The sequence below is a fragment of the Geospiza fortis genome, unplaced genomic scaffold (assembly GCF_000277835.1).
Source record: "Geospiza fortis unplaced genomic scaffold, GeoFor_1.0 scaffold102, whole genome shotgun sequence".
Lineage (NCBI taxonomy): Eukaryota > Metazoa > Chordata > Aves > Passeriformes > Thraupidae > Geospiza > Geospiza fortis.
This window is the reverse complement of record NW_005054373.1, coordinates 2,839,343-2,850,195: the sequence shown is the minus strand read 5'-3', so window position 1 is coordinate 2,850,195 and position 10,853 is coordinate 2,839,343. Positions and strand designations below refer to the sequence as shown.

Genomic DNA, 10,853 nt, shown 5'->3' with positions numbered 1-10,853 from the left:
GCGACGCCGCCCTGGGCGCCGGCCGCCGCCGCCTCAACCCCAACGCCGTCACCCAGAAGTTCGTCAAGAGGAGGTGAGGGTGGGACAGGCCCCGCCTGCAGGACCCACCTGCCCAGGTGTGCTGGGGGCTCTGCCAGGGCGAGGCCTCTCCCAGCACCTGGGCATGGGCCAGGCCATCCTGTCCCCGCTGCGCGGTGCCCAGAGAGCCACCGTGACTGGTGATGGTGACGGGGTTTGGGGAGACCCTGGCACGGGGGAGGGCGGGGTGGCTTCCCTGGGCACCCCTGGGCAGGGGCTGTGTCACCCAATAAACACCCAACCCCAAAGCCCCGTGACTCAGTCCCAGTTCTGTGGAGTCCTTCTCTGAGCCTCGAGGAACGAGGAGGCTGGGGCAGAGGAAGGGAGGATTTCTTAGATCTTTTGCCCCATGGGATAATGAGCTCCAGAAGGACAGAAGCCCAGGGCAGGGGGTTTTGTCCCACCCTGGCACTGGGCAATGCCCAGGGATGAAGGGGGAGACTCCAGGGTAAAACTTTGTGGACAGATCTGCTCAAACTTTTCACAGTTGGCTGTTGGGCCCAGCTTTTGCTGCAGTTTCTCCTTAGCCCTGCTGAAATTGTTCAAAGTAAGGAAATACCTGATAGCAGCTGTGGCCCCTGGTCCTGGGAGGTCACAGGCTGCAGAGTGGGAGCAGCAAAGGGGAACACTCCTGGGCCTCCCCAGCCCCAGGGCACTTTGAGTGTGTCAAAGCTGCAGATAAAGGGCATTGGGAAAGCACCCACACATCCTGCTGAGGACGTGGTAACTTCCAGCATCCTGGCTTTGGACTCCTGGCCTCACCTCCTGGGGCAGCCTCTGCCTCTCCCCCGGGGTTACTGGGGTCCCACACCACTGAGTCAGTGTGATTCCTCCCAGAGACATTTTCCTGCAGCAGCTGCAGCACCCTGGCACAGCTACTGGACATGCCCTTGGTAAAACCATCACAAGACTTCACAGTGTAAAATGAAAACTTTCATCGTTTATTCTCGACTGCAGCTGTTTACAGAAATATAGTTGCGAGTATACAAATGTCCCAATAGAAGCAAAATATTTTTTTTTTTAATATTCAACAAGTTATCACAGGAGAGCTAAAAACATAGATGCAAATAAAATATCCCCTCATAGACAAACTGAAAACACCGGGAATCAGTGCTTGGAAACCCACCTACGAAAGCCATATACACAGACTGCACGAAGGAGTATCTGGTGCTACTTTCACATTGCAGGACACACAAGAGGCAGCTCAGCGGTCGAGGGTGCACCCAGAACATCTGGCAGGCAGGGGAGAGCCCACCTAAGGGGCAGGGACAGAGACAGAGGCTGGAGCTCTGCTCTGAAGGGGTTGGAGCTTTACTCAGCATCAGCTCAGATGGAAATAATTCAAATTGCCTCCTTTTATCCAGAATAAAAAAGCTCCAGGAATGCTGCAGGCTGCTAAGGGTACTGGAATGGAATCCCAGCTCTGCAAGACCCAGAGAGCCACTTCCAAACAGGAACCTCCCCCTGGACGTGTTATCCCACGGGGCAGCTCCAGGGCCAAAACAAAGCCAAGGCCATTTCCCTGCCAGTGAACACGGGAGCCCTCCCTCATGCCAGGCTGGAGCTGGAATGTGTCACAGAGGGCTGCTGGGGGTGGGACCTTGGAACCTGAACAGGGGGCTCAGTGAGCAGGGAACCCCGGGGTTCCCTGCCCTGTCCCTACACAGTGAATGTCACCGGGCAATTTAATGAAGTGTAACAGCAAACATGACACATCTCTGGAAAAACCAGAGTTCAGCTCTGCAAACTGCAAGAGAACAAAGGAGGATACTGGCTCTCAGTGTGGTGGGGGTGATTTAAGAAGGCCTGTACCAGGATAACACTGATCCACTCAGGACAAATTCCAGTGGAACATGGATTTGGAATTGAAAGTCATGTTGGACACAATACACATTATTGAATGTATGACCTGATTTAAAGGCTGGAGCTGTGTCAGGGCAGGTTTAGGTTGGATCAGGGAAAGGTTCTTCCCCCAGAGGGTGCTGGGCACTGCCCAGGCTCCCAGGGAATGGGCACAGCCCCGAGGCTGCCAGAGCTCCAGGAAAATCTGGACAGCGCTGCCAGGGATGGACAGGGTGGGATTATTATTCAGGTGTCTGCAGGGCTGGGGTTGGACTGGATGATCCCTGTGGGTTCTTTCCAGCTCAGGATATTCTATGATTCTATTATTCTTAGGGTTTAATTCCTCACACAACCTGCAAGAAAGAAATCAGCACGAGTCGTGGCAGGTTCCCCAAGGACAGAATTCAAGGGGAGTTTCACTGGCTTTCAAGGAGTTCTCTAGATTTTGACTGTTGCACTAATGAATCAGTTAAAAAATCAGTTTACAGACTCCTGCCCTCATGGGAATAAAGAGAAATGGCAGAGGAGCTTCCCCTCCTGACCCAGCAGAAGCAGGGACCTTCTGCTGCACCATAACATCCCACACGTGGGCTGGTGGCAGCACAGCCACCACCAACCCCTGTCTGCAGCAGCTCTGCCACCCTGGGGATGGAGACGGCTCTGGAGGGGATGCTCCGGGCTGCAGGAAGCCCATCCTCAGCCTGGGTGTCAGTTCTGTCCTAAACCACATCTGCAAGTATGAACTAAAGATATAAAACCACAAAAGTGGCCGCAGCTGCTTGCAAGCCCCAGATCCCAGAGAGGTTCCCGAGCACAGCAAGTTCTGGATCCACGTCACCAACAGGACCACACGTCCAGGACTGAGAGGTGTGAGACAGCTACTCATGAGTTACTACAAAAACCTCCTACTGAGGAAAAGGAGTATTATTTCATGTTTATAAAATGTAAATATAACAGTATTCTAATGCTGTGTCTACTATTATTTATATATAATAATCTGACTCCTCTATATACATATATATAATCCTAGAATATACAGGCAGTGCATATTTACATCCCTGTATAGACTGGGAGAGGAAAAGCCTCTCCTCCTGTGTGACCTCCCAATTTCCCAAGTTCCCTTTGGCAGGAGTTCAGCCCCTGCTGCATTTCTCCTTGTTTCTAACACATTTACCCCATTCCCAACGCTGACCCTCGGTGCTGTGGCACCACAGCTGGTCTGAGCAGGAACACAGAGTGCTCACAGGCTGCCACAAAAGACTAAACCAGCCCAAATTAAAGCAAAGCCCACGAACAAACACAGCATCCCACTGCTGTTTGCTTTTAGCTTCTATAGAATGGAGCTGCCTCGAGCCCCCTGAACACAAAACCCCCCAAAACCATAAAATTCCATTTTGCACTAATGAGCAGTGACCAGTGACCAGAATTTCCTGTTCTTGCCTTCCACCTGCAGCTCAGAGCATGCCAAGCAATTCCCTCTCCTCCCTCCTGCTCCCCTCACTGAGATCCATGTCTGTGCTGCCTCTGCTCTCCCACAAAGGCCTGGAAAAGGAACCCAACAGTTTGCTAAGCACAACAAAACAGGAATAAAAATCCATTCAGACATATTTTCCTTTTAGAAATGAGATTCTAAATCAAAACATCAATGGAAACTTTTAAAAATAAAGTTCAGCTTATGCAAGTGAGGGGAATGTCCACTGACACAGCTGCCCAGTAAAAACCTGCCAAGGTTATGTTTAACTGCTCATGCCTTGTTTTATCTCAAAACTACATGGAAGCAGCCACCCTCTCAGTGATTAGAAGAAATCATCATCACTGATCAGACAGTGGACAACCCACTTCAGAACAGCCAGCCTGGAATTATTTCTTGAACTAGATTTGTGATAAAATAAGAGCAAAGCGTTTAGCTTGCTGCAAGACCAGGCAGTGAGGAGGCAATCAGTACCAAAACAACTGTTAATTAAGCACAAAGCACCAGTGACTCCGTGCCAGAGGAGATGTTCAGCTCAAACTGTGCACCAAGTGTTGGCTCCGTGGTGTCTGGGTGGGCTCGGGGTAAAAGCTGAGGGGGTGTGGGGGGGTTGGCAGCTCCATCTCCCTCAACTCTCACCTGTGCCCACAAATGGGTGCTCTGGGACCCCCAGGGATGCTGGACTGACAGACTGGTACCTCAGGATCCTCTCTGTCACCCAAAGGGCCCAGACACGACAGGACACGATGGAACACAGGGGTCATAGAGAAGCTCTGCTGCCCAACCTCAACTGCTCAGAATGCCAGAGGTGAATGTCAGGGCCCTGGGCAGACACACGTGGCTCAGGCTGTGCTCCCTGCCATGACACCCTGCAGCCTGTCCTTGAGCTCCTCTGGGGCTGGTCCAACCCCTCCACCCTCAGAGCCGCTGCCGAGCACGCGCCAACCGCTGAGCGACCTCTTCAGTCACACAAATACTTCTTGTAACCAAATCACATGTTCAAAGTGTTGTACATTTAAACATTGACCTAAAATGAACAGGTAAATTTAACACGAGGAAAGGAAGGTGTTTCCAGAAGGGAAAACTGGGATAGCACAGCCCTTGGTTGGTTTTTTGTGTATGTTTTTTTCTCTCTTCTCTTCATGAGTGACCTCAAACACGCCCACAATTCAAACATACCCTTCCCTGGAGCTGTGGCAGGCTTGGGATGAAGTTCTCTTCTGGGCACTCATCCTGTTCCATGGAGAATTGGTCCCTGGTGACTTGGCACTGACCAACAAATGGATAGAGCCCTTGGGAACAAGGAGCAAACTGAAGCAGCACGCGGGCGAATCCATCGTTCCTGTCACTCCTTCCGTGTCCGACGGCCCCAGGTGACACCCAACAGCTCATCCTGGGACACAGATCCTGCAAACACCACCAGTTCCTTTCCCAGTGAGTGCCTATGGACTTCCACGGCCCTCTGGACGTTGTTGGGTCCATTGTTCTCAGCCTGAGCAGCCCCACACAGCGCCTGGGCACTGCTGGGGGCTGCTGCTTTCGTCTTGTGAACCAGTACAAGATGTTGGTAATGTTTTGTCTTAGCAGGGGAAAAAAAAATAAAATACAGAAAGAAGAAGTCTGGGTCGGGGTTAAAGCAGCTCTGGACATGATGCAGCGGGGAATTCTTTCTGTCCTGATTAAAATTTCCAACGTTTGAGCATAATCATAAATTAGGAGTTAAAACACAGAGGCGCTAATAATAAAATATTAAATAGGCAATGAGAGTGGAGAAAAGCTGAATGGCTCATTCTGAGGGAAACCCCAATATTTCATATTTTATATAATCCTAAATGCCTCTGGGTTTCCTGGCTAGGCTGTGAGTGAGGGACACACCAAACACAGAGCGAAGCTTCTCGTGGCCAGCTGGACCAACGCTGCCTGATGGAATGGCGAGAGATGAACACGTTATTTATGTTGCAAAAAGTACTTAAATACTCAATAAAGACATAACAAACCCCACCCCACCCCACTGTTATCAGACGCCACGTTGTGGTAGAACATCAGACAAACTCACAAATTTACCACAAAAATGTGTGGCAAAAAGAATATTTTATATATATGTATATATATAAATTTTTATATTTATGCCAATGTACTCACTCAGTACAAATAGCAAAATAGTTATACCATTTCCTAAATACAAAATATAGCTTTCCAAAAAAATGAAACACACATTAGATATAAACCATCCAAAACTTGAACGATTGAAAACTGTATTCAAAATTAAATGACCCAGAGCAGGTCTCTTTCTGAAAAGTTCCCTTCATATCGGCAAGAAGCCTTACTACTGAAAACGTAATTCAATGCCTCTCAATGAGAGAGAGAAAGAGAGAGACAGAAAGAGAAAGTGAACGTGTGACAGACCAACAAACGGGGAAATCCAGGAAAACCAACGAAAACTCTACACGGCTCAACTACGCACACGAGTTAAGGGGAAAACACACAGTAAACAGACTGGAGGAACTTAAAAAAAAACCATTTACAGACTGTTCCTTTGTTATTTCAAATAACAAAAATGAAGAATGACGTGATACCAGCTACACTCTACCGAGGCGGAACGGGCGCCGCGGGAGCGGCTCGGCTCCGGCGGCAGCGGGAGGAACACGGATCTCAGCGAGGCTGTAGTGAGAGATCACACACTGTCTGGAGAGTTGAAGCACCCAAAAAATCCACAAGCCTCACAATACACCTGCATGGTCTGGAGTGGGTTGTTTTTACATTCGGTAACATCGGTCGATGATTTATTCCTTAATTAAACACGACAATCTAGAAACCAGACTTGGGGCTCGGTGGTAGAAAAAGGAAAAATCACTTCAGAACTGCGATGAGCTCCATGTACTACAAAGATGCAACAGCTCAGGATGAAGTGACCTTTTAAGAAGGCTTAAAAATGATGCAATTTGCCCCCTACTTGGAGTAAAGCCAAGCTGAAGATTTCCATCAGTCACAGCTGGAAGTGGCGGGTTAAGGGGGATTCCTGCAATTAGAAGGTGGTGGAGAAATTGCTTCCTCTCTCCTTACTCCTTGATTATTTGTCAAAGCTTCTACTGACTAAGCAATTTACTGCCAAGGATTCCTAAAAGCTGTTTCTTTAGCTTTAAAGCCAGTAGGATATTTATGTCTTTTTTTAAAAAAAACAAAATACAAAACTGAGGGAGAGAAGGAAAACCATGGAAAGAATAAAAGGGAGAAGGCTGGTTTGGGAACAGCTCATGAGGCTTCACAGAGCTCCAACCCATCAGTCAGAATGAGAGACACAGAGGAGTCCCTTCCTCAGCCACACAGAATGTTCTTTTCAAGCTGAAGGTGTTTTAGAGAAGATTTTAAGATCAGCTGGAAGTTCCCCTTCATTTCTTCATTTTGTAGAGCCACCAAACCCTTGCTCTATGTACAGCTCCATGTAACTCCAGCTTCCACGGATGTGGAAAACCGTTAATCCCATTCTCAGATGGGAACTGGTTATTTACAGCAGCAATTCTCTGCTTGGTTATTACAGTTATCAATACTTTCAATTCATAAAGGGTGGGTCTGGCTCTCCCACTCCGTGTCAATCGAGAGATCCCTTCACTGACTGACAGCTGAGTCACGGCTCGGGGCACAGGCAGCTGCTGTTTCTGCTGCACGAGCTTCCCGAGGGAAAAAAGGGATGGGAAGAAGGAATAGCAGGGAAAAAGTAAACGTGGTAACATGGATTACCTTCCAACAACAATAATAACTGACCAGATATGCTTTAAATTCCAAGAGCCCCCACTGTAATGAGGTTCATGAACCTGGTAACAGCCCAACCCCACGCCCCAGTAACACAAAGCATAACTCCTCAGCATTATTGGCACTGTGGAGCCCAAACTCCATGGTCATGGCCTCAGGTCTGCCACTGGCCACGTGTGTGCTCTTTAAGAGGCCACTCTTCCACAGAAGCAATTGGTTCCACGCAGCCTAATCCAGAGTTGGAAGGTCTGAGAGGATCTGGGAAATCGTCGCTTTTTTTTCTCCACGGAATTTCTGTGTGAGAAAACAAGCAGAGAAGTCAGGCATAACTAACCACAGTCCCCTCCTCCTTCTGTGCAGTGGCTTCATCCTCAGGGTGTTCCTCATGAGCAGGCACTGAACTGGGGGTGAGGAGCAAGAGAAGCTCTGGAGAGACTCCAAACTCCATATACAAGCCCCTTAAGATTAGGGAATGATGTGCATCATTTTAGTGAAAACTCAGGGGGGATTTGGGACAAGACCACCCCAAGTTACCACAACCAACACTGGACTCCAGTCCTCCTGGTTCTTGGTGCTCATTTGTAGTCAAAGGCTCTTCCCCCTCTGAAAAAGGCACCTTCTAAAAGCAGAATGTCTCCTAGCAACAGCTGATGCTGTTTCTAACACGGCCTCAGCATGTGGCGCACTCAGGAGCTGCCACATTCCACCAAAACTTGTTTTCACATTACGTTATTGTAACCCAGGGGAAGAGTTCAGAACAGTTCAAAAACAGTTCAAACTTGAGGTGTCATTTACTCAGTACGTCTCAAGTTTTTTAACCACAGTCATGTTTCATAAGGTTTTGATCTGCCAAGCTGCCAGTGATCCACTCTCCTCCCTAACAAGGAACCCGACTCTCACAGCAGATGACAAAACGTAGGAAAAATGAACAAGACACAGTCTCAACTGTTTCATACAACTTCTGACCTCTGACTGGTTTTAATAACTAAATTCTGGCATTATAGTCTCAATTCAGCCTCACTGGTGTTTTAGCTGACCTCTTAAAGCACGGTCACACACTGCAAGGTGTAAATGCACCAAACAAAGTTCCCGCGTGGCAGCAAAGAACCCAGAGACCCAAACTCACCACTTGCCTCATTAAAAGGAGCCGGCCATGTTGTTGCCCTGGTTCTGCAAGGACACGAGCAGATCGTCGATCTTCTCCATGTTCTGGTTGGTGGCCATGGCCGGGGGCAGCGGGGGGGTCTCGGGCAGAGGCTGGGACAGGAGGGTGGGCACGGGGGGCTGCGCCTCACCCTGCGCCTGCCCCGGCTGCCCCATGGCCATCAGCTCCTCCGGCAGCGCCGCCGGCCCGGGGGGCAGCAGCTGCCCACAGTCTGGGGACACAGGGACATGTCAGTGTCCTGGCACAGGCCAAGAGCTCCCACAGCAAAGCCACAGCCTACCACCACCAGCTGTGCACCCAGCCTGGGAGAGCTGCTACAACCTGGTGTAAGTGACACCTGCACCTCTCACTGCTGGGGCTCACAGGCACCCACAGACCTCTGCACACAGAGAAAGGCTCTGCATCCCACAGAACCGGCCATGGAGCATGGGTCCAGACAGGAGATAAGGAAAAGTGCAGGTTTGTACAGCTAAGTACACTTTAACAGACACTTCTCTGGGCTCTACAGCTTCTAAAACCCTTGCTTTCCTTCAGCAATGTGAAGAGAGGCAACACATATATTGTGGAAACCAAAAACAGCAAGAGAAATGCTCTCTTAGGAGAGCACAATCATTCCTAGATTAGATATTAGTGACAGACTCTTTCCTGTGAGGTGGGCAGGCCCTGGCACAGGTGCCCAGAGCAGCTGAGGCTGCCCCTGGATCCCTGGCAGTGCCCAAGGCCAGGCTGGGCACTGGGGCTGGAGCAGCCTGGGACAGTGGGAGGTGTCCCTGCCATGGCAGGGGTGGGATGGAATGGCCTTTGAGGTCCCTTCCCACCCAAAGCTTTCCCTGTTTCTATGGCAGCTCTCCCCATGGCAAGCTCAGCACAGGGCACTGTCACTTACTGCTCTGGATGCCAAACAGGAATATTCCCGAGGTCTGCTGGGACGAGGCAGGCGAATTCTGCAGCTGGTTGATGGTCCCTCCTGCTGTGTTGTGGAACAGAGGAGCCTGCTGCTGGGGAGGAGAGGCAGTTCCTGGCACTCCTGCCATGCTGTTCTGGGAGGAGTTCATGGGGGACTGCTGCAGCTCCGGCTGGCTCATGCTGTTCTGCAGGGCAGACATGGAAGCTGAGGAGATGAACAGGGTGACTTGTTGCTCTTGAGAACTTGGGGACCCTTGGACCAGCTGAATCTGGGGCGAGTTATGGAAGATGGTTGGCTGCTGTGCTTCAGCCTGGCTGGAGCCAGGATTCTGGAGAGAAGACACTGTGGTCTGACTCTGGAACTGCATGGGCTGCTGCTCCTGATTCATCGGGGCCATGTTGGACTGTGGATGAAAAATGGACTGGCCTTGTTGCTCCTGATTGGTGACCGGGTTTTGGTTTGGATTGAAAATCATGTTCTGCTTTTGGGGGGCCATTGTACTCATTGCATTTTGATTGCTGAACATCATGTTCTGCTGCTGCTGCTGCTGCTGCTCCTGAGATGGAGGGCTGCTCTGGATAGCAACAATCGAATGCTGGGGCTGGAAGATGGCTCCTTGCTGGTTCTGAGGGATGGAGCTGGACTGGATGGAGCCCAACGACACTTGGGACTGAAACAAACCCTGCTGAGCTGGCTGAGCCTGGGGCTGCTCCTGGGGAAGCATGGAGCTCTGGATATGAGAGATCTGTGTCTGCTGCTGGAAAGAAGGCTGCTGTTCAGTGTTTGTTGCTGTCTGAAGAGGAGAAATGGGATTTGGGCTTGTAAAGAATGACATCTGCTCTTCCTGAGTGGCAGGGTTGCTCATGGAACTCTGGGAAAGGAACATGTTGGCAGACTGCTGGTCTTGAGGCACCGAGGAGCTCTGCAAGACACCCATGGCATTCTGTGAGTGGAACATCGGGGGCTGCAGTTGGTCAGAGGAATTAGTGTTGGTCTGGTTGTGGACAATGGAATTGGAGCTATGAAAAAGGGATCCTTGCGTTTCCTGGGATATATTCTGAGTGTCACCAATAGGGTTCTGAGAGTGGAAAAGCTGAGCTTGTGAGTGTGGAGACTGTTGGATGAAGCTTCCCGACTGAATTGACATCATTTCTCCACCTTGCTGGAACAGAGCCCCGCCCTGCTGCTGAGTCCCACCGGCCTGGACACTCATCATGGTCTTGGTAGATGAGAAGAGATTAACCTGGGACTGACTTTCCCCACTGTGCTGCATCTGAACCATGGTCTGAAACACAGAGCTCTGCATCTGTTTGCTCTGGCCCGAGGCCTCCTCCCCCTCTGCAGAGCTGCTGGGCTGGAACATGGCAGCGCCGCTGTTGGACACCGGCTGCTGCGCGGGGGCGGCCGCCTCGCCGCTGGACACCCCCGGGGACGAGGAGAACAGCTCGCACTGCATCTGCATGTCCTCGCTGCTGGACAGGCCACCCATCATGTGGGAGGCCTGCTGGTACACCGGGGACTGCTGCAGGGCTCCGTTCCCCGCCGTGCTGGAGGAGAACAGATCCGACTGCATCTGCGTGGCCGCCTGGCACATGTTCTGCTGCATGCCCATCACCATGGCCGCCGACGTCTCCATGGCC

The 10,853-nt window shown here is 50.7% G+C and overlaps 2 protein-coding genes across 2 annotated transcripts in view; one reads left to right on the top strand and one right to left on the bottom strand.

Moving 5' to 3' along the window:
- The window catches only part of NOB1 (NIN1 (RPN12) binding protein 1 homolog), a 5,422-nt gene extending 5,096 nt beyond the window's left edge, over positions 1 to 326 (top strand). The window contains exon 6 of the mRNA XM_031060143.1: positions 1 to 326. Coding sequence (XP_030916003.1) covers positions 1 to 77 — 77 coding nt within the window. The 3' untranslated portion in view covers positions 78 to 326.
- Positions 327 to 5,463: 5,137 nt separating this feature from the next.
- Positions 5,464 to 10,853, bottom strand: part of NFAT5 (nuclear factor of activated T cells 5) — a 32,540-nt gene continuing 27,150 nt past the window's right edge. The window contains 3 exon segments of the mRNA XM_031060147.1: positions 5,464 to 7,435; positions 8,275 to 8,517; positions 9,193 to 10,853. The exon segment at positions 9,193 to 10,853 is cut by the window's right edge and continues 34 nt beyond it. Coding sequence (XP_030916007.1) covers positions 8,279 to 8,517; positions 9,193 to 10,853 — 1,900 coding nt within the window. The 3' untranslated portion in view covers positions 5,464 to 7,435; positions 8,275 to 8,278.